This window comes from Hyperolius riggenbachi, chromosome 10 (assembly GCF_040937935.1).
Source record: "Hyperolius riggenbachi isolate aHypRig1 chromosome 10, aHypRig1.pri, whole genome shotgun sequence".
Lineage (NCBI taxonomy): Eukaryota > Metazoa > Chordata > Amphibia > Anura > Hyperoliidae > Hyperolius > Hyperolius riggenbachi.
In genome coordinates this window covers 139,412,417-139,438,934 of record NC_090655.1, presented here as the reverse complement: position 1 = coordinate 139,438,934, position 26,518 = coordinate 139,412,417, and the positions used below count along the sequence as shown (strand labels likewise).

General features: G+C 42.8%; 1 protein-coding gene across 7 annotated transcripts in view; it reads right to left on the bottom strand.

Annotated features, from left to right (window-relative positions):
• CCSER2 (coiled-coil serine rich protein 2) overlaps window positions 1-26,518 on the bottom strand; it is a 410,112-nt gene that overhangs the window by 280,495 nt on the left and 103,099 nt on the right. For all 7 annotated transcript variants that reach the window (XM_068258342.1, XM_068258338.1, XM_068258341.1 and 4 more), the window contains exon 5: window positions 1,226-1,316. In XM_068258342.1, coding sequence (XP_068114443.1) covers window positions 1,226-1,316 — 91 coding nt within the window. The remainder of the gene's footprint in view (window positions 1-1,225; window positions 1,317-26,518) is intronic.

Here is a 26,518-nt window from a genome sequence, read left to right as displayed (position 1 = left end):
GGCTGTGGAGTCGGAGTCGAGGAGTCAGAGCAATTTTGGGTAACTGGAGTCGGTGATTTCATAAATTGAGGAGACGGGAGTCGGATGATTTTTGTATAAAATCCACAGCCCTGGTAAGTATTAGACTAAGGAGTCAGAGTCGAGGAGTCAGAGGCTTTTTGGGTACCCGGAGTCAGAGCTGGAGTCGGTGGTTTCATAAACTGAGGAGTTGGAGTCGGAAGATTTTTGTATAGACTCCACAGCCCTGAGCCCAGCAGCAAGGGTCACATTTAGATGGCCTTCCAGTCATTGTGGTGTGCAGTGACTATAAAGGTCTTTGCCCATTGAACTTAAAGAGAACCCGAGGTGGGATTTCATTATGTTAGTGGGGCACAGAGGCTGGTTGTGCACAGGAACACCAGCCTCTGTTGCCCCATGGTGTGCCTCCATGACCCCCCTGCGCGCCGCTATAGCCCCCGCAGTGCTGGCGACACGCAGCGTGTTGCCAGCATAATGTTTATCTAAGCGCTGTCTGTCAGCGCCGCTCGCCCGCCTCCTCAGCATCGGCGCTACTCGCCCGTGTCCCTTCCCTCCCGCTGATAGGAGGGAAGTGACGCGAGCGGGTAGCGCCGATGCGAAGGAGGCGGGGGAGCGGCGCTGACAGACAGCGCTTAGGTAAACATTGTGCTGGCAACGCGCTGCGTGTCGCCAGCACTGCGGGGGCTATAGCGGCGCGCAGGGGGGACATGGAGGCACACCATGGGGCAACAGAGGCTGGTGTTAGTGTGCACAACCAGTCTCTGTGCCCCACTAACATAATTAAATACCACCTCGGGTTCTCTTTAAGTAACTTACACCTGGCCTGACCAGGGATGACAATTGAGACCTTTGGATTAGAAGAGTAGGCAAAGGACAACTAAGTAAAAAATAAATTAAAGTGCCCCTTAATAGTGAATTTGGATAACTGGTGCAGCATATCATGTTTTTTTAGTTAATTCTGATAGACGTCAGGTTAGAGCGAAACAGTTCCCACATTGGCATTATCCAACAAGGCCCATTATTATTTTCTTCAGGATTGAAAGGAGTCAACTGGCTGAGATGGGAAATACAAGCAACCATTAGCCAGTCCTACTAGAAACAGTCATGCATGAAAAACATCATCAGAAATATTGTTCTTTCAAAGATAATTCATTTTTTTCATAAAGAGCAGGAATCAGATTTGTCTTGCCATAGCAACAATACTAACTAGAATCACATGGTGGGTCTTCTGGTATTTCCACATCCAGCATGAGGTCATCTTCTTCCAGGTCACAGGTCTCAATATTGTTGAGAATATCCTGTAATTAAATATAGTTTATCAGTGTTGCAGATAAAATGAGATTTAACTAAAATCTGGATAAAGTTTTACATGGTGACTAACTACACAATACATACATTTACATTTGGAATAACAGTTCTGTACCGTCTCAAGCCACTGTTATCAGGGAAGCATTGGTCAGATAGTAAGCCCTCCTGTGCCACTCCATCTACCCACCTCCCCATCAACATTCACTGGCCTGCAAGCTAGTGACACACTTTACAGCCTCGGCCCCACACTGTTTCCCAAGGGGGCACCGCTTCCTGATGGGCAACAGCCCTTGTATGTGTGTATCATGCAGGTTCTATGTTCAGAATCACGTATGGAGTTTGGAAGGAATGTGTATGTTTTTTTCCTTGTTTCTGTTGGTTTTCCACATTTCTAGTACATTTGGTTTCAGTGTCTGAAGCAAGATTAAAAATCTTTCAAAACCGTGCCTAACCATAAATGATATTCCCAATTTGTCACACTTGGTTCAGCACCAGGCACTCAATCCTTGCTCTAAAACATTGCCTCCACTGCTATACAACCAATCGTTCCTCCCTCAGTTACAGACAAATCTGTAGCCAAGCAACAGTGTCAAATCCCCCCCACCAAATCCCACTGTTGTGGAGGCTGTACAGGGATGATCAATGAAAAGCACATAACTTTGAAGTGATGTGGAATAATGGAAATTGTGTATGCAAATGTATCCAACTTAAAGATGGACCAATCGAATTTCACTAAGGTAGAACTTGATTGGTCCATTTTCAAGTTGTATAAATGTACATACAGAAATGTGCATACTCCTGCATCAACCCAGTATTATTTGCATTTCACTGACAATCTCTAATGCTGTGGTTTCTTGCCAAAAATAAAACACAGTAGCCACAGAGTTTGTTTAAGTAATATACATAAGCTCCGTAAGGGTAAGAGACCGATGTAAAATAGTGTACAGGATCTTCTCAAAAAATTAGCATATTGTGATAAAGTTCATTATTTTCTGTAATGTACTGATAAACATTAGACTTTCATATATTTTAGATTCAAATACACACAACTGAAGTAGTTCTAGCCTTTTATTGTTTTAATATTGATGATTTTGGTATACAGCTCATGAAAACCCAAAATTCCTATCTCAAAAAATTAGCATATTTCATCCGACCAATAAAAGAAAAGTGTTTTTTAAACAAAAAAAGTCAATCTTCAAATAATTATGTTCAGTTATGCACTCAATACTTGGTTGGGAATCCTTTTTGCAGAAATGATTGCTTCAATGCGGCGTGGCATGGAGGCAATCAGCCTGTGGCACTGCTCAGGTGTTATGGAGGCCCAGGATGCTTCGATAGTGGCCTTAAGCTCATCCAGAGTGTTGGGTCTTGCATCTCTCAACTTTCTCTTCATAATATCCCACAGATTCTCTATGGGGTTCAGGTCAGGAGAGTTGGCAGGCCAATTGAGCACAGTAATACCATGGTCAGTAAACCATTTACCAGTGGTTTTGGCACTGTGAGCAGGTGCCAGGTCGTGCTGAAAAATGAAATCTTCATCTCCATAAAGCTTTTCAGCAGATGGAAGCATGAACCCACTTTTGAAACAGAAACAGCGGCAGAAGCGCCTGACCTGCGCTACAGAGAAGCATCACTAAACTGTTGCTCAGTGGTCCAAAGTACTTTTTTCGGATGAAAGCAATTTTTGCATGTCATTCGGAAATCAAGGTGCCAGAGTCTGGAGGAAGACTGGGGAGAGGGAAATGACAAAATGCCTGAAGTCCAGTGTCAAGTACCCACAGTCATTGATGGTCTGGGGTGCCATGCCAGCTGCTGGTGTTGGTCCACTGTGTTTTATCAAGGGCAGGGTCAATGCAGCTAGCTATCAGGAGATTTTGGAGCACTTCATGCTTCCATCTGCTGAAAAGCTTTATGGAGATGAAGATTTCATTTTTCAGCACAACCTGGCACCTGCTCAAAGTGTCAAAACCACTGGTAAATGGCTTACTGACCATGGTATTACTGTGCTCAATTGGCCTGCCAACTCTCCTGACCTGAACCCCATAGAGAATCTGTGGGATATTATGAAGAGAAAGTTGAGAGATGCAAGACCCAACACTCTGGATGAGCTTAAGGCCGCTATCGAAGCATCCTGGGCCTCCATAACACCTGAGCAGTGCCACAGGCTGATTGCCTCCATGCCACGCCGCATTGAAGCAATCATTTCTGCAAAAGGATTCCCGACCAAGTATTGAGTGCATAACTGAACATAATTATTTGAAGGTTGACTTTTTTTGTTTAAAAAACACTTTTCTTTTATTGGTCGGATGAAATATGCTAATTTTTTGAGATAGGAATTTTGGGTTTTCATGAGCTGTATGCCAAAATCATCAATATTAAAACAATAAAAGGCTAGAACTACTTCAGTTGTGTGTATTTGAATCTAAAATATATGAAAGTCTAATGTTTATCAGTACATTACAGAAAATAATGAACTTTATCACAATATGCTAATTTTTTGAGAAGATCCTGTATATAGTACATCGTAAATCAGCAGCATAAATGTGGGCAATAATTAATCTAATACAAAGCATTCTAATCATCCCACACATCACTAGATTGATTCATTTAAACAGAAAAATGGGGGTGGGTGCAAGGAAAAGGCTGATCACAACTTCACCCACTCACATGTGTTTTAACTCCATGGACTGTCCAGCCAGATGATGGGACCCCAATGGTGATGATCCTCATAGGCAAGTATGGGGGAGTATTGCACGTAGAGAATTCACATTGAGAGTCGATGGAAAGGAGTTTATGCTGAAACAAATCCTGAACATATTCTTTAAAGGACTTAGGGTATATAAAAAGTCCACTTCAGGTTGCTTAGGGAAGGTATAAACAGCTGTGAGGAAGACAGCTGCCCTGGCCTGGGAAACTGCAGACTCAAATCGGATGGGTTTCTGCAGTGGTCTTCTGTAGGATGGTACACATAGACCCATTTCATTAAAATCTGATGCAGTCTTCTATAAAAAATGTTTTTTTGCATTTTGCATGCATACGTTTTCTAGAACTACATTGCAATTAATTTAATGGATAGCACACCTCCAATCAAAAGGCCATGTAATGGACCATTGAGCAGTACAGTGCATTCACATAATACAGGCTACAGCACTGCTGTGGCATAGTGTGAACACACCCTAAAAACTAAGCATTAAGATGCCCATTAATGGTGTGATTTTTCAGTGAACAATCATTTTATTCATGAAGATCATTCGGATCTAAAGAAAAGATTGTATTTAATAGACCCATGGCTATAACAAATCCAACTTACGATCATATTTGTGATCGTATCTATGATAATCAGCCAGCCAACCATCTCTTAAACTGCTTTCCGGCAGGCCGCAGTTGAAATCTACACCGTTTATGTCCTCTAAAGCCTGCAAGGGAGTAGATTTCAACATCCACGTTTGCAAGCTTCTGTCGCTCCTGTCGCTCTCACCGATCGAGTGGTGCTGCTGCCTTCTAGCTCTGCTGTCACATTGACAACAGAGCTTCTTTGTCTGGGTCAGAAGCTAATCGCCTTGTGATTACTGTGAGCCAATAGCAGAAATCACTGTATACTGAAGGGAAAAGAAGGCTCTGGTCCACAAAATCTGTAGACCAGAGCCGTTCGGTCTTGTAGAGGTAAAGGAAACAATTGAAAATGCAATCATTCAGGATAGATTGGGCCCATGCCTTTCTTTGTTTTTACACAATGCAATCAGAATAATCTGATCAAAAATATGATTGTTCACTAAAAATTGCACCTTTACATGTTCCTTGGATTTTCCCATCTGGAAGTGAAACTGAATACAGTAAACAGAGGTGTAGAATAAATGCATTAGTCCTGTTCACAGCAGGCATAGCAACAGATCAATTTGCTTGTTACTACAGTAGAAATCTTAAGTTACAAATGAACAGCCATGTACAGGATTTGTGAGGCGGACACTTGATTGAGAGCTAATAAAATAAATGCTTCTCCCAGGCATTTTGCTCACATTTATGTAACATTTCCAGCAGCTGTTCCTGCAGCTCGTCAGGACCCATTTCATGTGAATCACTCCAAAGTACACACAATGCAACGAATCATTAAAAAAACCTTATTCAACTAGTCTGTTCTGCAATTGGTTCTGACTTTGTACAATAATCACTTCTATTCAGCCAAGGTCCTACGTAATGGGACAGGGCAGGTAATTGTCTTCTTACTTCCCAGAAAGATGTACAAACTCAGAGTTGGGGGAATTGGAAGGTAAATTGTGTCACTGTTTATTTGTTATGTTTGTTATGGGCAACAACACCACACCATTGTTCGGCACCATATCACAGAACCTGTGATAACTTGACATTCGTCACAGCAGCAGCAAAGGAGATAGAACTATCAGTTGATCGACGTCTTCAAACTTGTAAGGAGTTTATTTGGAAAAACAGATATACAGCCGAAATGCAGACATGTCTTAAGGGTGACTCCGCAAAGCTGGAATCTGAAATTCATCTTAAAGCGGAATATAACCCTGCATTTCAACTTTGCTCTAAAATATTATTTACAGCATATTATATGCAAAAAGCATTTTTTTTTTTTACTAGACCAGCATTGTAAGGGTTAAATACAGAGGTTTAAAGGTCCTGGAGAGATATGCAGAAGTTCAGATAGATACATTCTATTTAGTTACATGTATCTATTGATAAACAGTTACACACTCTTTGGCTGTCGTCCAAGCTCCTTCTCAGTGAGAGAGATGAGTCACATTCAGCACTTAGATACATTATGTAAACAAAATGTATCTATTTCAGCTTCGGATGCGTCTGCAGAAATCTAAAGGAACTTTAAAGCCCTGTGTAACCCTTCCAATGCTGGTCTAGTAAAAAAAAAATGCTGGTTGCATATAATATACTGTAAATAATGTTTTAGAGCAAAGTTGAAATGCAGGGTTATATTCCGCTTTAAGCTTTTCATGGCATCTTAAAACAAGCCTAGTACCAGCTTTAGGTTCGTCTTTATGTTACCTCACCCTAAGACTAATGCCGCCTATGTACAAAGATACAAGTGTAGTAAAGCTAAGATGTTCTCATGGAAAATAAAGGGTTAATTGAAACATGAGGCCCAAGCATTTTTATGTTTGGAGGTAAAGGTACTGATCTTTTTTCGCTTTCCTTTGACTGGCCTGAATGGGCTAGGCCGGAAAGGAGAAAAAGATCACTGGTGTGGAAACAAATGGCACAATGTTGGTGAAAGGTATGGAGGGTCAGATGTACTGGAAGTGCGTCATTAACGGAAGCCTAAATTTACTCTTAAATGTCACACTCCTAGAGCAAATGCACCAATCCAAAGTCTTGTTAAGAAGGTACATTGCACTACAATAGGCACATGCAAAAGGTGGAATGTATTGTTCAGGATTATCTTGTCTTGGTGCTCCAGAGTGGGGTTCTTCTAGACTGGAGAGGAATGGGCAGTAAACATCATTTCTCCTCCAGGATAGAAGCGGGGAACAATATCACAGTCTGGAGTAGCCAACAAAGTCCCTGATACAACTATATGTGCACAAAGGCTGGAAAGCAGAAGGGTTTTGGTTTTTGGAACAAGTAGTAAGAATTGAGATCCAGCCACATTTTCAGGTCACCAAGAGGGTGGGGAGAGCGATGCCGAGAAAAGGAGAGCCAACACGGGTTACACCATACGAGACATTACCACACAATCTGTATTCAGCAACTTATCCCTATTCTAGATGGGCAAGTAAGAAGGTACTCTTAATTGAAAGATTGCAGAGAGTACATTCTTCCCGACCTAAAGTACGCATGTTGCCTAAGGGCCCTTTTCCACTAGCAATCGCTAGCGTTCACGCTGAACGCTAGCGATTGCTGAATCGCAATTACCGCCGATTCCCCGACGTTCGCGGACGCGATTTTGCTATGCTATGCACTGCATAGCAAAATCGCGGCAAAAGTCGCTCCGAGGCGCGATCGCGTTCAAGTAAAAACGAATCGCGGTAGTGGAAATTACCTACCGCGATTCCTATGTTAAAAAGCAAACCGTAGCGATTGTAAAATCGCTAGCGGTTTGCGTTTTTGCGATTCAGCCAGCGCAAACGCGCTGGTGGAAAAGGGCCCTAAGGACATATGGGGAGTAAAGGTCCAATTAGGACAAATAGGAACATCTTTTGTCATTGAGATGCTAATCAATTTCCCAGAAGAAAGAGTACCAACCATATTCTTCTCGGGAGGGCCATAGGGATTAGCATGGAATGTTAGTTTAATGGATTAGGGGATATTTTGGAGTAGAGAGGTAGAATCCTGGGATACATCAGGTATCATCCTGGGGACTCTCTATGATGGGAGGGTGATGGGACTAAAAAGAGGGAGTTTATAAATAGTGCCCTTAGTTCGGGAGGATGAAGGACCATGGGCATACGGGTTTTGCATCCCACAGTCCCTAGAGTTTAAGGGCCCAATAGCTCCTACATAATGAGAAGGGAAACCATGATGGTAAAAGTGTGGGTTCCCATGACTCTTATAGCTCGGGTAGTCACCCTGCCAGTGACTACCCAGGAACCCAAACTACTGTCATGTGGAACACATCAAGTTGTAAAAAGCGGCTCTTTTTAGCTAAATCAACTGAGGGCTACTCCAATTATTATGGAGGCCCAACTTCAATTGATAACTTGGCAGATTAACTTAGAAGAGTGGGTAATATCTAAGCTCTACCCCAACTGCAGCACTACTGCTGCCACCTCGGTACAGGCTTTTATGTCGTGGGCACATTCCACAGGGAATATTGTAGCCAGGATTTATCAGATGCAATCTTGAGAGGCATGGGGGCTGGAATGGGAGTAGCAAACAGTGTAGACATAGAAGGCATGACAGAGGTCACTCAACAATTGGGACAACAGAATGTGGGTACCCAACATCACATGAGCATGGTTTTGGAACAGTTAAGGCACAGCACCTATAAAGATCAGGGGTACATTTAAAGGCACATTCAAACAATTCTTCCGAAGATGACTGCACATGATACGTGTACTGCATGGGAAGTAGCATGCCTGTCCATGCAGACCGAGTTAAAAGCAGATTTTAAGATAATGGTTCAAGCCTTGTCAGTCGGTAAAACTCCTTTACAACTGAAACTTGACAAGAAGAGATTTATCAATTTTCCTGGGGAAGGATCTTTTGCATGGAGGCACCGGGATGTTTGGGTAAACAGGTGGAAAGGGTGCAACAGTTCTTCATGCACTGCTACTTCCTTGGTTCCTACCAATGGAAGTACCCAGGTAGTAGTTTCAGTAGTATCCCTAGGGACACCGGTTTCCTCCGCACATGTCTTACACCATGACCTGAGAGGTCAACATTTTTTGGTGCTAGACAGAGGTGAAACAAGTAGACTTGTCTTCATGCTGGCAATTCTCAGATAAGTACATGTGTTTGCCAGGACAAGTCAGAGTTAGTGATAAAGCATGCTGGCTCAATAGCACAGAATGCACAGCTGCCATCCAAAAGATCAGTTCGAAAGCCAAACCAATATCTCTGGAGCCTGAAGGAAAAGTTTGTTTTTTAAAACAAGATATCTACGGACACATTCATGGTACATTTTCATAATTGTTCAGACAAGTTTGATCTCACCAGGGGGACGTATTGTGTGACCGGAGATCCCATGCGAATCCAGCAGTCTAGGTTTGACTATGTTCTTCCTCAAATTGTTAAGAGAACTCTTAAGGTGGCCATACACTGATAGACTTGCAGCAGATTCGACCATGAGATAGATTTCAGGTAGAATCTGACAGGAATCTATCTGATGTGTGCCACACAATAGGAACAGATTTCAGAATCGATCTAAATGCATTATTGGACCATTAGATCCAAACTATGGGCCATCGATCTGCTGCCAGCAGCAGATCAACCTAGATTTTCCATTCAGTCAGATAGATCAAACCTATTGAAATTATTGAAATCAGCAGCAAATGAATCAATCGGTTGATTCGATAGAATCAATTTCCGACTGATACCATAGAATCGATCAATCCATGGCTGAAATCAACCAGTCTATGGTCCCCTTTAAATTAAATGCTCCACAGGAAATGCCTATCTTGAGAGATAACACACCATGGAACAGATGGGTATAGATTTTGACACAAGACCACACTTTGTTAAAAAGGTTAAACCAACATAACATTAAACTAGGGTGACATTTCACCATGATCAAGGAGATCTGACAGAGGTTGAACACAAATACAATGAGGTAAGTTCCAGTCTGACCTGGTGCAAAAGGTTTCTGGCGATGTTCCAGGACTGAGCCTCTGCAGTTCAATTTTTTTTTCTGCACCCACTGGTCATAATGATGGGGATTACAATCATTTGCATCATAACACAGGTGAGTTTGTGTTTGAAATTACGCAAACAAATCAACATGATTAGAAGATTAGGGTCTAATACACAATCTCATAAGCCAATATTTCCAAGCTAAGCTACATCATACAAGGTTAGATTTTTCCAAGCTTCCAACAGTTCATATGGAAAGGAGCCGATTGTTTCAAGACATTTTTTTTAAAAGACACCTGGCACTGCTCTTTTGCTACAAACAAGTTTGACTTTTCCGTGAACATGCGAGTGTGTAAGTGATGCGCATTTGACGTGGATGCTGAGCGAAGGAGGGGCAACAGGGGCCTAGAAGTAGGGCACCTCCAGAGAGCCAGGTTAAAGAAGGTCGAAAGGTCTTGCTCTCTCTCTCAGGGGCAAACACCTAGATCAGAGAGAGTATGAGAGCACAAGCATGGAAAAGTGAACCATAAAAACAGGCTCATAGATACTGTCTGAACCATTGGTGAGAGATCTGCAGATCAAGTCATTTCGGGGGGACTGTTGGAATTTAAGGATGATATCCTTAAATTCTGGGCCCTCAGTTACTTTAGATAACTGGTTTTAGTAAAAACACTTGAAATGCAGAGTGTCTATCACAAGCTTTGTCTAGCCAATTATGAGCCCTAGCATGTGATAGACAGTGGACTCCACCCCCTAAGGGTGGGATACAGGATTAAACTTTGATTGGCCGTTTAGAAGAGCGGACAGTCTGGAAGGACTTCACTTCTTTGCTCTCTACTTTTCTTCTACATCTTAGCTTTACTACACTAGTAGCTTTGTACATAGGCGGCATCGGTCTTAGGATGAGGTAACAAAGATGAACCTAAAGCTGGTACTAGACTTGCTTTGCATGAAACGCTTAAAGGGACTCCGAGCAGCGCAGAAACTATGGAAAGATGCATATCATTGTAAAGCTCTTTTTCTCCTCTTTCCAATGATATATACATCGCCTTAGTTTTCGCTATTTTCGCGATTGAAGTTGCAGCGGCTGCGATTTCGATCGCAAAAATAGAGAAAACTAAAAGGTGTAGGGTGACGATTTAGGGGTCGTCAGAAATGATAACCACAAGAAAATGTATGCGTGCTCAACACCAAGCTTAACCCTTACAAGTCTGGCTGTGCAAATCTGGCTAAATTGGCTTATCATGAGGCGTTGCTCATGCAAAAATGCATTTGCTTTCGCATGCCAAACTTTGCAGGGTAAAAAACTAATACCGCGAAGCGGTTACCCTGCGGGAATTAGTTCATGCTACATAGCCCTATCCAGGAGCGCCACGGGGAGGCTTCCCCATGCCCCCATACAACCGGGGGGGGGGGGGGGGGCTGCGGGGCCCCAGGCTCTCTCACTGTTTTGTATTACACAGGGTGACTTTTTCCTAAAGTCAGCAGCTCCATTCTGCTGAATGGAGCTGCTGACTTTGAGAAAAGTCGCCCTGTGTAATACAATGTAACTATGGAAAGATGGATATCATCTTAAAGCTCTCTTTCTCCTCTTTCTGACGACCCTTAAATCGTCGCCCTACGCCTTTTAGTTTTCTCTATTTTCGCAATCGAAATCGCAGCCGCTGCGAAAATAGCGAAAACTAAAAGGCGTAGGGTGGTGTTTTATATATCATTGGAAAGAGGAGAAAGAGAGCTTTAAAATGATATGCATCTTTCCATAGTTTTTGCACTGCTCGGAGTCCCTTTAAGATGAACTTCAGATTCCTGCTTTGTGGAGTCACCCTTAAGACATGACTGCATTACCACTGTATATCTGTTCTGCCAAATAAAATCCTTAAAGTTTGAAGACGTCTATCAGTTCTATCTCCCTTGCTGCTGCTGGTACGAATGTCAAGTTATCACAGGTTCTCTGATATGGTGCTGAACAAAGGTGTGGTATTGTTGCCCATAGCAACCAACAAATATTTATTACAAACACCTTATAAAGCAAACCATACACACATCGATTTTCTTCAGATTCAATGACTATGTTCAAATCTAACTATAATTGCCCCAAAAACATTTGAACGACTTATTGATCAGACCGGATACAAAATGTTTCCATGGCTACAATTAACCACTGGGTAAACAGAGGGATATAGATGTTTCCTTTTAAACAATACCAGTTTCCTGGCAGTCCTGCTGAGCTCTTTGGCTGCAGTGGTGGTTGAATCACACACCTGAAACAAGCATGCAGCTAATCCAGTCTGACTTCAGTCAGAGCACCTAATCTGCATGCTTGTTGAGGGGCTGGGGCTAAACGTATCAGAGACACAGGATCAGCAGGAGAGTCAGGCAACTGGTATTATTTTAAAAGGAAAAATCCACATCCTTCTCAGTTTAGGTTCCCTTTAAGTCTATCTGGGCGACTATAGTCGTCCAGATAGATGCTGCTCTAGTTTAACTGGTCGCATGTTTGCGTCCAGTGTTACTGCGGCAGGTGTACGCGCATGGCCACCGCTCCCAGCGGCAATTATGTGGCAGAGATCGGGGAAGGGGGAAAGGGGTACCCCGATCCAATCACAGTGCCTGGAATGAATGTACTAGACCCCGATCAGGGGCCATGTCCATTCATAACAGAAGTAAATTATTGTGTAAGAAAATAAATAAATAAATAACACTTATTTGGTTATTAAGTATAGTGTTCTTAGCACCATCAAGTGACCAAAAGTAAAATTACATTTTAAATTAAAAAAAATAAAATGGATCCCTTTCAAAGCTCAGCTCCTCCCCCAGTTACCCCAAAAAAATATGTTTTAATATAAATTATTATAATATAGCATAAATGTATTTAAAAAAAAAAACAAATAGTTGTCTCAGCTTTTTTAACAGGTATGTCATGAAGGTATAAGGGCTTGTAGTTATTAACTGGGTACAAAAAGTTCAAGGCTTTGGCCTACTAAATATGTTCACTTTCAACTGTGAATACTTCTGCAAAATGATGTAAAACAACATCAATCATTTTATCGGTCATAATGAAGTTGGAAGATATTGTTCATACACATGTCACACCATGTACAGCTGCAAACAGCAGGTCACTGAAATGAGTCAGGCTCAGAACACAAAAAAGCTGCTTGGAAGAAAGGAATGGATGAAAAATGGAGACCTATACCCTCAGTTGACATTCCCAATCCATCAACCAACTATCAGGACATTGACTGTTTGACAGATTGGCCACAGATGTATTACATTTTACTTCCGATTGCATTTATCTGGTTGCTTTGGCGAGTCTTCACTGAAAATTGTAAGGTTAGTGGGCACCTTTAGATCTTTTAAATGTAATCAATTTTCTTTTCTGATTGTATGGTTTGAAAAATCAAACCATGGCCAATAGAAAATTATCCAAAAACTCGAGAAAATAGATTCTGCACAACCAAAGTGTTTGTTCTCCCGGAAAAACAAGAAAATCAAACATTTTGGCGGAACAGTGTGTGGCTACCTCTAGAATGGGTGGCCCCTCTGTGCCCTTACCTTGCAGTGTGATTCTCACAGTGACACCAAGTGGTCCCACCCATAGACAATGTATTAACTATAACCCATGGTTCATTTCTGATCAACTGGTGGTTTATTCATGCTTAATTATCAAACCATTCTACAAACACATGATTCAAAATGCTCATATTGTCACAACAAACATGCTTGCCACAGTATGTCTTCAGTTATCTGTTTTTCTTAGCTGATTTTGTTGGTGCGTGATTTTTTTTTTTTATTTTTTTTTTAGCAGGGAGCCTTGATCAAACAGCCACGGATGGATCTGTCTATACAAAGGCAGTCTGCGTCCCATCTTATTGCATTATTTTTATACAGCCTACCTCGGAAATCACTAAAATTGATCAATATATGCATTACGAATGACTTGCATAGACGTAGTGTTATGCAAGTCTATTTATGTAGTGAGTTTAAGATGAAGGGATTATAGATTACAGGTCTGTACACACTTTAGAAGTATGTTGTATTGGACAGATAAAACAGAATCTTGTGATGTGTTTAGTTCTTGTAACACAAAGAGTATAACTGAAAAATCTCAGGGCAGTACCTCATCAAAAGCCAACAATTTCTTTCCTGATAAATGAAAGAAGAGCTTTTTCTTCTTAAGTTATTCCATCTGGGGCTATGTTAATTTTAAAATGTAACTAATGATTAGGAATCTTATTTTTCTCTATGCTCTACTTAGCTGACACAAAGCCTGATTGCTACGCACTGAATTATTAATAATGATGCCTTAGGGAAAATACGTCGTGCTGAAAGGCTTTGAGTTGCATGACTACATTTTCTAACTTGTACTCAAGCGGTTCAAACACTAGAAAATTGAAACATAGCTAAAGGTATAAAATAGAACAATTTAAGTACGGTATATAACAAGTGATACTTTATCAATGCACGTGAAATCTGCTATCAAATGTTTACAGCAGCTATTGCTGCTGCTGGTCCTGTGGAGGCAAAGCTGTCTGAATAGCCAAGTATCCCTCAAACATCAGTGTAACATCAGAAAACACTGGGGTCCATTAGTGGAACAGGCACCAGGTCATTTTAGTCCTAGCCTCGGTGACTGCACAGTTGGCCATACACTGTTTGATGTGGCCTAACAGATAGACCCACCTCCCTCCGATCATTATCGGATTAGAGAGGGGATCTATGTAATTGAATCCCTCAATACACTACACAGATTTTTCAATAGACTTCAGCATTAAATCTATTGAAAATCTGGCAGATTTGATTAAATTATAAAGTCGGCAGGTTATTGATGCAATAAATAGACCAGTGTATGGCCACCTTTAGGGAGTTTGGATTGTGACTTTAAGTTTGAATAATATTGTCTGACCTGTTCTGCATTTATTGGTAGGGCAAACAGAAAATCCCATAACTACATCAGAAAATCAACATCCTGTTTGTGTCCTCTTAACCCTAAAGGGGCCCATACACCTAACGATTTTCCGAATGCCCGACGACCGACGCAATACAGCGGGTATACATTACCTGTTCCGGCCGGCGCGAGTCCCCTGGTCCTCGCTGGGTTCCGGACCGGCTGCAGCGACACAGAACTTCCTGTCCCGGCAGGAAGTTTAAACAGTAGAGCGCCCTCTACTGTTTCGATCAGATTCGATCAGAGAGGGATCTATCTGTTGGTCGAATCTGATGGCAAATCGACCAGTGTATGGCCACCTTTAGAGGGTTTCATTCACCGCTGTGCTCATGCCCCCATCACAATAACGTGCACCCAGCACTGAAGACTAAGTTGTCATGTGACAACAGATAACGTCCCAGCAGGGATAAGGAGCCATATTCACTGGCTGCACTTCCTGTGATCACAATGATAAATAATCACAGTGATGCCCATAACAATGTGGGTCATCATGTGATCCCCTCCCTCACCCAATAGAGACTGGTACTGTGCTCAATCCTGGTTCTGATCCACAGCACAACATGCACAAGACCAGAACAGAGACCATGGAGAGGGAGTGGCTGAAGTGGAGGAGGATGAATCGCCCCCGTGATGAAGAGGTTAAGAACCATGCAACTGCACTGCTCTGGATGAGAGAAGGGGAGTTTGGAGGAGGTAGAGCAGCTACAGGCGGAGCACAGGATTAGGGCCCTGCACGAGGAAGTAGAAGTTGACATACAGTGAAATCTTGCATGTAACATCTAGCAGGCCGCTACCGCCAAATCACACGTACATACAGGGCACAGGTGCCACCTCACTACCCATGTTTAACACTTGCAGATGCCTGCAAGCACCACTGTTAATTGCCCCTGTTAAAGAGGCATAAAGTCACTAAAAGACAAAGACAGCACCCATCATAAACCTAGCCAGTGTAGTGTCCTGTGCTACCACTACAAATATACAGTATGTATGCACATCCCCATTCCAATGTGATTGCACACATGCTTAGTGATTGACTGAACACTGCACAGCTGTAGGGTAGACGTCTTCACACTGAAAGATGCAATGCAGGAGGATTACCTGTAATTTTGGTTGGATGTAATACATAGCTTTGTTTTGAGAATAGCAACCTTACAGCTACTTAATGTATTGCTGCACTCAATTCAATTAGGCAAGTACTGTATCACTAATTTCAGGGTTCAATAAAGGCTAAAGGATGGATTGGTTATATTTAATGTCATTTTGGGTACATTTATTGTTGCATGATCTGTATTTATTTAGATTAATGCTCCTGATAGTTTTGGTAAAAAGGTTAATGTTAAAGAGAATCTGTATTGTTAAAATCGCACAAAAGTAAACATACCAGTGCGTTAGGGGACATCTATTACCCTCTGTCACAATTTCGCCGCTCCTCGCCGCATTAAAAGTGGTTAAAAACAGTTTTAAAAAGTTTGTTTGTAAACAAACAAAATGGCCACCAAAACAGGAAGTAGGTTGATGTACAGTATGTCCACACATAGAAAATACATCCATACACAAGCAGGCTGTATACACCCTTCCTTTTGAATCTAAAGAGATAATTTGTGTGTTTCTTTCCCCCTGCAGTTCTCATGCACTGAAGTTTCAGGCTGCTCGTTTCTTCCTGCAAACAGCTTTGCCTTTGTCTGTAATTCCTCAGTATGTGAAAGCCCAGCCAGCTCAGAGGACGATTTATCCAGCTTGTAAAAGATAAGAGAGAAGAGAGAAGCTGCCCTAATCTAAATAATACACAGGCAGTGTGCATAGAGGGGCCTGGAAGGGGGAGTTCATAGCAGAACCACAACACTGAAGAACTTGGCAGCCTTCCAGACACAGGCTGACAAGTCTGACAGGGGAAAGATACATTGATTTATTACAGAGGCTGTGTTAGTAGAAAGTGCTGCAGTAAGCCAGAACACATTAGAATAGCTTTTGGAACTTGTAGGATGATAAAAAACAGGATGCAATTTTTGTTACGGAGTCTCTTTAAAGATAATCCGCACTGTGAAAATCTTACATAAATAAAAGTACCAGCCTGTTTGTGGTCTTCTCCTAGCCCCCTCTGACATTTTTGCCGCTCCCCGCTGCTTTCTTGGTTATAAAATCACTGTTGTATTCATTGATTTTGTAAACAATGAAGACGGCCGCCAAACAGGAAATACATCATCAGAGCAGGTGCCTGTTTGCAGTGGCTCCTCTCAAGAGTGACTTGACTGCTGGAATGTTTCTCCCTCTTGTTGCCTTGGCTGCTTGTCTGGGCTTTGAACTGATCTTTCTGCACTCACAGCTGGTCACAGGTCACAGACACCCTGGCTGTGAGCAGAGACCTTGCCTGTGACACACACACACACACACACACACACACACACACACAGAGCCTGTAGGGGGCGTGGAGGGGGTGTGCATAACTTATCCCTATCACAGCAGAGGCAGTGCATTCCTCCCTGGTTCGACAAGGCTTGACAAAGATAAGAAGATTAGATATATTACAGAGACAGTGCAACTAGAAAAGGCTGCAGTAATCCAGAGCACATTAGAACAGGTATAGGAACTTATAGGACAGAAGAAATAAGGCTGAAAATTTTGTTACAGGGTATCTTTAAAGAAAACCTCGGTATTACAATATGAAAACTAACCTTTGGGGAGACCAAGAGGCTCCTTCTTCAGGAAGGCTCCCTATACTCTACATTGCTTAACTTCCTATCTTGGAAAGTGTTGAAAACCCATGCTATTTATTTTCAGCCTCCCACTATAGCAGGGCTGTCCAATGCGTCGATCTCGATCTACTAGTAGATCGCGAAGGACTACTGGGTAGATCGCGAAGGACTTTTGTAAATAGTGCGCCGTACGCTGACTATGCAGCACCGGCGTACCATCTAATTGTGCTGCTCTGCTGCATTACGCAGAGCAGCACACAGCCTATCAGAGGAAGCAAAGGGACAGCCGGAGGCGGACCTTTTACCTAGCTCCTTCCAGGTCCGCTCCACTTCCTCCTCAGTCGCAGCTCAGCCCCTCTCTTCCACTCTTTGGGATTCTTCTCCATGTCGCTTGCCGGGCTCGGAGACATCAAATCAGTGGTGACCGCAGTGGAGAGGAGAGGGTAGCAACGGTGCATATTTATTTTATGTTAGGTCTCTGAGCCCGGCATGCAGCCCCAGCGAGCAAAATCCCAGTGAACGGCGGCTGCGTGGGAAGGAAGCAACCGGTGGAGGGGGGTGGAAGGCAATACCTGCCTACCTATACTAGCGCTCATATGCTAGGCTACCTACACTGGCCACACATGCCTGTCTACCTACACTGGCCACATATGTCTGGCAACCTACACTGGCCACATATGCCTAACTAACTACACTGGCCACATATGCCTGGCTATCTACACTGGCTACATATCCCTGGCTACCTGTACTGGCCACCTATCCCTGGCTACCTATACTGGTCACCTATACTGGCCACATATGCCTGGCTGTGTATTCTGGCCACATATGCCTGGCTACCTGTACTGGCCACATATCCCTGGCTGCCTATACTGGCCACATATGCCTGGCTGCCTGGCTACCTATACTTGGCACATATGCCTAACTACCTACACTGGCCACATATGCCTGGCTATCTACACTGGCCACATATCCCTGGCTACCTATACTGGACACATATAACTGACTACATGTACTGGCCACATATCCATGGCTACCTATACTGGCCACATATCCCTGGTTACCTATACTGGTCACCTATACTGGCCACATATGCCTGGCTACCTATACTGAGGACACCCATGCCTGGCTAACCTATACTGGCCACATATGCCTGGCTGCCTGGCTACCTATACTTGGCACATATGCCTAACTACCTACACTGGCCACATATGCCTGGCTATCTACACTGGCCACATATCCCTGGCTACCTATACTGGACACATATCCCTGGCTACCTGTACTGGCCACATATCCCTGGCTACCTATACTGGTCACCTATACTGGCCACATATGCCTGGCTACCTATACTGGGGGCACCCATGCCTGGCTAATATATACTGGGGGCACCCATGCCTGGCTAATATATACTGGGGGCACCCATGCCTTTTTAACCTATATTGGAGGCACCCATGCCTTGCTAGCCTATACTGGGGGCACCTTGGCCTGGCTACCTATACTGGGGGCAGGAAAGTCTGCTTGATAATGTGGTAGTAGGGGGAAGAAATCTGCCTTTGCCCAGTTATGATGGGGGGGGGGGGGATATGCAAAGTTTAGAGTGTTAATTGCTGGTAGATCTCTGGGGCTCAGTAAGTTTCAAAGTAGCTCGCGAGTTGAAAAAGTGTGGGCACCCCTGCACTATAGTATATAATTTGTGATGAGGTTTAAAGAGATTTACAATCCTTTAGAAACAATCTCATATTACATACACGGTGCTTAGATTTTCCAGCACTTGCCCATCAAATTGCTAACTATTTAGCCAGCATTAGACATAGCCTTAGTTTTAATGCACACCTGCACTGAGAGGGATATGGACGATGACATGATTATTTCTTTTTTAATAATGCAGATTGCCTGGCTGTTCTGCTGTGTCTCTACCTTTAATACTTTCAGCCAGAGACACTGAACAAGCATGCGTATCAGATGTTTCTGACTGTATCAGCTTCATACTTGTTTTAGGTGTATGATCCAAACATTGCAGCAGCCAAAGTGATCAGAAGGGCAGCCAGACAACAGATATTGTGTAAAAGGACATAAAGATGGCAGCCTCCATATGCCTCTCAGTTAAGGTGTACTTTAAAGTGTAACTGTCGGGCATAACATCAAAAATCAATTCTTTGTTTTTATCTGGTAAACAAGTAATAAGGATGCTAACCAGGCAATCCAAAAGTTAAATTCATTAGTACTTTTCTTGTCGTTAGTCCTCGTTCACATTGCACGCGTCACCGTCCGTATTTCTGCAACGCGTGCAGGAGGCAGACACATACAAACATCAGATGTGCACAGACTGCACTGTCTGATGTTCACATTACATGCGTTGCGGACCCCACGCATGCTGCCCGCATTTTTTAGCAAAACGCGCGGCTGGCCCATTCACTACAAGTGAATGGGATCAGCCACGCAACGCATACAAACACAGATTGCGTGCGATCATATGCATTGTGTTCCAATCACACGGCCATCTGCAGGTTGTAATGTGAGCGAGGCCTTAAATGATCACTGATCATTCCCTAGTTTACCTCACTCTTATTTGGCACATTGACGCACAAAGGTAGTTGCAGGGCATGCTGGGTTGTCTTTTTTTGCTTCTTTACTTTCCCTTTAGACTAGATTAACTAATGCAGCCTGATTGGCTGAAGCCTCTTTCCCTCCTGTACACACACACACACACACACACCTCTGTTCCACTGAACTTTCTATTGCAGAGCTGGGTGGGAGTGCCTGAAGACTGGGAGCAGGGCGGGCAATGCATACACAATCAGGCGCAGAGGAGAGTAAGGGAGGAAATTACATCAGGATTGGCTTAAGGATAGACATAGTTAAGATGGAGAAACCTACGGATTTCCTCTGTTTTTTACTATACAAAAATCACTAAAATCAAAACGTGGACAGTGCAATACATATGTTACGTAAGTAGAGCAAGAATTTATCTACTTATATATGAGGTTTTCTGAGATTGTACAGCTGACAGCTCCACTTTAAATAGAGGTCAGGAGCAGAGGAAAGGGTCAGGGAGGTTTGGTGGCTAGAAGCGGTAAGTCGTGGGGTAAAATTAAACATTTTAGGCTGATTTTCAGCTCCCCTTTCTCTGCACCCCTTTCTCTTTCTCTGCATATAGGGTTAGGTTATTAAAGAGAGCTACTTTGTGCTTTACTGGCTGAATATGGAAAAACAGAATGAAAGTAAAATCATCCAAAAGTAACACAAGTTAAAGAGAAATATATACCTTAAATAAATAATAAGAAATGAAACATTTATAAAACCACAAATGAAGGAAGACAATCATCACAGGAGTCCATCATGCTGATGACTGACTCAGTAATGCAATCAAGTAATGTACCATTTGGTAAGTTTCTTTGTTCAAGTAAACAGCCTACTCACTACTCTGTACACAGTCTACTACAAAGTAATATGTGAAAAATCCTTAATAAATCACTGCTATGGCCAAAGACTGTGTAATGTTACAGAGCATGCATTTAGCCAAGTAAGAAGATTTAGACGTTGCTAGCTTTGTAGTGTCTAAATGCCTAAAAATGCCCACATGTAATGTGTGAGCTAACACAGATGAAATTACTGTTTTTAAAAGGTCTAAATGTGGAAAGCTGTTTGTATACAAGCTCTTATGCCACCATTAACAGAAATTCAGCAGATATTAATATTTCCTGATGCCACTAAAGCACAATACCATATGTTCAGAAAAGCAAATGCTGAGCATTCTGGGAAAACTGAAGACATAGACAGCATCTAGTCTGGCCAGCTGCTGCTAGAAGACAGCAGATTAGTGACTCTGTAATTTAATATTTCAGCATGAGGTACTGTGTGAGGAAAGAGGACATGCTTGGGCCCAGTTAATACATGTTTTCATGTTAAATTTTACATGCTCAAAATAAAAATAAAAGAGTACTACCATGCTCTCTTTTTCCAGTAAGTATAATAAAAAATGTGATGGCAATTACTGCCACTGGAGGGCACAAAACTACTATCAACACAGATCTGCATTTGCAGTAAATTGATTATTACCACCAGAGGGCAGAAAACTACTATGAGCAGACAAGCCTTTAAATTATATTATACTGTAAAAGTATAATACAAATAAAAATTAATGACACTTCCCACTGTAATAGTGGCATAGAAAACAGTATAAACAGTATATTCCTCCAAAATCATCACTGCTATAAGCACGAGCATTCCCTAAAACAGTGTTAGGCCTCGTTCAGACTATACGCGCTGCCGTCCGCATTTTGGCAGCGCGTATAGTGTGCGACACGCAAGAACGGTAGAAGGGCATAGACAGCCCTTCTACCGTTCCCATCATATGCGCTGCGTGGCAGCGCGATTGCGCTATCGCGTGCTGCACGCATTTTTGGGAATCGCAGCGCAGATCCCATTCATTGTAATGAATGGGATCTGCAGCGCAGCGCATAGGAGCGCAGATGGCGTGCGATCGGACGCGTTGCGTTCCAATCGCACAGCCATCTGCGCTAAATGATGTGAACGAGGCCTTAAAGAAATATACCAGCAGCAACAAAAAGGTTCAAACTATTTTTAGAGCTTTCTGCAGCCACAGCAAGCTAGACAAAATAACACTTCAGTAAGTAACTTTAACAGCAAAACAAGCAAAATATTTTGTTGGTTTGTTTTTAACAGAAACACTAAATTGCCTGAAAGTGGTGCAATTCTTTAAAACTCAAAAAAAAAAAAAAATTAAAGCAGCCAAACAGTATTTTCTTAGAATTAAGAGAATAATGGCAAGCAGAGATACACACGTACATAAAACCAAACATACCTCTTTCCAGTCTGTAGCTGTTCCATCACGTGTTAAGATTAAATCAATCATTTGGTCAACAACCTAAAGAATTCAGCACTATGAAATACCTTATTAAACAGAGACTATGTGGCTCGGATCATGAACACAGATCCATTACACACACACGCTCCCTGAATGATGATCATGGACCAGTCTGGGAAAGTAGGCCATGACAGTCAGTCTCCAATTATTCAAAGAGATCTTACAAATCAGAAAGTGAACTTAGGAGGAGGGGTTGCCGGATGGAGCTTTCAGAGGACATCTGATAGCCAGATGTCAACTTCACGTATATTAGTAATATAATACTAGATGACGACATTTAACACAAACGGCACATGGAGGTTAATGGAAGCAAACCACATGAGAACACATAATTTGACCCTAACAGGGAACCTACAAACGCCAAAATAATATCAGTGTATGTCAGATAAAAATACAAAACACTGATGTGAGCATTAGGGCTCTTTCACACTACATGCCATTCCGATTTTGATGCGATTTTACATGCGATTCTCAATTTTTTTATGTGATTCAGGGCTCGTTTACACTACAAGCGATTCAGATTTCCGATTTTGATGCAGTTTAACGCACAATCCCAATTTCTTGTGCTCTAAAAAAGGTCCTGCATGCTGTGTTTTTCTGCATTTTTCTTCTAGTGTTGCTCGCATCCAGTGAAAATTGCAAATTGGAATTGCAAATCGGATGTGCAATTTGCACTGTAAAATAAGCCTAAAGAGCCTGCATGATGTGTTTTTTCTGTGTTTTTCTTGTGATGAATTAAAACCGCAAAACGGAATAGCAAATCAAAATCAGAATCTGGATTTCCAGCGTAAACGTAGCAAGAAAAACCTGACTGCATTAACTGAAAACACATTATGGTACTTATCCGTTAGCCGGGCGCATCCGGCAGGTGGCGCTAATTACTATTCCCCCTCCAGGCCGACATGGATAGTAGGGAAAGATGTAGCTCTGGTGGTGTTTTGTCGCCACCTGCTGGATGCGCCCGGCTAACGGATAAGTACCCACATTATTATTATGCAGACATAGTGCATCATCTGGATTGCGGACCTCTTCAGCTATAAATCACATATATACAATACTGTATAAGAAATAGCCCAACATCTGCACGGAGATTAACAAGTACAATGGATGGTTAATGTATTTAAACCACACTTCCTTTACTTGATCGCATGCTGGGAACACACGATGCGGTTTTTCGGTCGATTATCCGTCCGATCTTTTTATCTACTGGCCAATTTACTGTCAGATTGATTATCTCCAACATGTCCGATTTGCTTTTCGATCGATCGCCGGGCATTTTCCGATCGATTTCCTATTAAAGGGAACGGAAATCGATCGGAAAATGCTCGGAAATCGATCAGAAAGCAAATCTGACATGTTGGAAATAATCAATCTGGCAGTAAATCGGCCAGAAAATCTCATAGTGTGTAGCCAGCATTAGACAGGCTAAACTCTCTAAATACATACAGGGTACATTTCTCTCAGTTTTCCTTCTGTCCCATGCAAAAGTTCAGATCCACTTAAGGCCAGCTAGCATTCTAAACACACACCTTTGCAGGGCTCACATAAAGAACAATGTAAGTTGACAGCTCAATAGCTGAACCTGTGAAAACAATGAATACAAATAAACAAAACTCGCAAATTAGCTGCAGGTGTGTCAGATCAAGCCCTTTTTAAAAGGCTCTTTGAGTAATCTCAGTGTCTGGGAATCAGTTAATAAGAAACTTGTAGATAAACTTCATCACTCAGTCATTTTGTAGGTTAAGTAGTGGTGGAGTCAATCATCAAAAGCTTGCATACTATGAATCAAGTCTCAGGTGTTTTATGAGAACATATATGGTAGCTCTTCAAGGAGACACTAAGGCCTCAATTCACTAAGATCATGCTGGAGATAATAAGGCAAGAGAAAACTTACCTCCACATAAGAGAGAGTTATCTTATCTCTTCATTCCTTAAGTTACCTCCTCTGTAGTTAAGTTACCTCCTCTGTAGTTATTTTACAGCCTGTCTTTAACTCTGGAGTTATGAGTTGCCTTCTGGAGCAATGAGCGGCCTTCCTTGTTTCGTTTTGCTTGTCGCCATGGCGACGAGCGGAGTGACGTCATGGACGTCAGCCGACGTCCTGACGTCAGCCGCCTCCGATCCAGCCCTCAGCGCTGGCCGGAACTGTTTGTTCCGGCTGCGCAGGGCTCGGGCGGCTGGGGGGACCCTCTTTCGCCGCTGCACGCGGCGGATCGCCGCGCTGCAGCGGCGATCGGGCAGCACACGCGGCTGGCAAAGTGCCGGCTGCGTGTGCTGCTTTTTACAGCGAGCAAATCGGCCCAGCAGGGCCTGAGCGGCAGCCACCGGCGGTGATGGACGAGCTGAGCTCGTCCATACCGCTAAGGTGGTTAAGGATTGAAGAGTTAACTTAAAGAGAATCTGTATTGTTAAAATCGCACAAAAGTAAACATACCAGTGCGTTAGGGCAGGGGTCCCCAACCTTTTTGAGCCCGGGGCCCCCTATACCGACCAAACTTTTCTCTGGGGCCCGGGGGAGGGGGGCGGGGATTTGGGGGTCGTGGTTAGTGGCGGCGGCAGTCCCCCTCCTGCCTTTTTTTCCCCGATTGTGAGTGTAGTATATACACTCGGCCCCTCAGAAAAACTGCCCAGGGACCACCAAGGGGGCCGCGGCCCCCAGGTTGGGGACCCCTGCGTTAGGGGACATCTATTACCCTCTGTCACAATTTCGCCGCATTAAAAGTGGTTAAAAACAGTTTTAAAAAGTTTGTTTATAAACAAACAAAATGGCCACCAAAACAGTAAGTAGATTGATGTACAGTATGTCCACACATAGAAAAATACATCCATACACAAGCAGGCTGTATACAGCATTCCTTTTGAATCTCAAGAGATCATTTGTGTGTTTCTTTCCCTCTGCAGCTATCTTCCACTGAAGAGTCAGGCTGTTTCTTCCTGCAGAGTGCAGACAGCTCTGCCTGTATGTAATTCCTCAGTATGTGAAAGCCCAGCCAGCTCAGAGGAGGATTTATCCAGCTTGTAAAAGATAAGAGAGAAGCTGCCCTAATCTAAATAATACACAGGCAGTGTGCAGAGAGGGGCCAGGAGGGGGGAGATGCATCACAGAACCACAACACTGAAGAACTTGACAGCCTTCCAGACACAGGCTGACAAGTCTGACGAGAGAGAGATAAGTTGATTTATTACAGAGACTGTGATAGTAGAACGTGCTGCAGTAAGCCAAAACACATTAGAATAGCTTTTGGAACTTGTAGGATGATAAAAAACAGGATGCAATTTTTGTTACGGAGTCTCTTTAAAGACAGAAGAGTTAACTTTAGGTTTGCCTGAGGTAAAATGTTTCCTGAATACTACATGCCTTATCACCATGGTAACAACTCTAGAAGAGTTATTAAAAACAGGAGATAAGCTTAGTGAATTGAGCCCTAAGTTTGCTAAAGCCATAAAGGCCCATACACACGTCGGATTTTTCCGAACGACGGGTCATTTGAACGCCGGGCGGATCGCTCAAGACCAGTCTTATCACCTGAACGACAGTCTGTACACACGCCCGATTTAGAGTGGAGACGACTGAACGACGGGACGTTCAAACGACCCGTCGTTCGAAAAAATCCGACATGTATATGGGCCTTAATACTGCATCCCAGTGTTACTTTCATCTACACTACAGAATGAGGGAAAGTGAGGTTAGTCAGAGATTAGGATTATAGGTGACTTCAGAACCTAGGTCTCAGCAGCAGTGGTATTTACTGAACCAATGTTCATGAACACTTTTGTGGTGAAACCCTCCCACAGTGTGATGTCAGCACCTCACAGCTGAGGTCCTGACATCACACTGTGGGAGCCTTGTTGCATTGTGGTAAATAACAGCCGTTTCGAACTGTCAAAAAAGCAAGCAGCATCTCCTTCCAGTGCCATTACCTGTCAGCAGTAAAAATGTCACCACGTGATACATTTCAGAATGTAAATCAGGGAAAGGAAAGATTTTACAATGGGCAAACACTGACTAAATCATTTATACATAATTATTGTAAAAATGTATCACTTTTTATTACATTATTTTCACTGGAGTTCCTCTTTAAGTAGACCTTCACACTATCGAGATTGCATAAAGACTGCATAAAGATTGCGGTCATCCGGTGAAACTTACAAGAAGCCTCCCTGCTGGCCCTCCAACCCCTCCCCACATAGAAACAGTTCATACAGTGCCAGCACTGCAGTGTTGCACAAATGATCAAGTATCGATCTCTGCTGGGCGACATGTCTTAAGGGTGCATACACACGTACAATTTTGACTGGGCAATAATTGACCAATTTTACAACTCCCATGTAGTATAAGGCCCAACAGATTTTAACTACTGTGAATATTTAGTGCAAGTCAAGTTTGCAAAGCATTTATGTTCT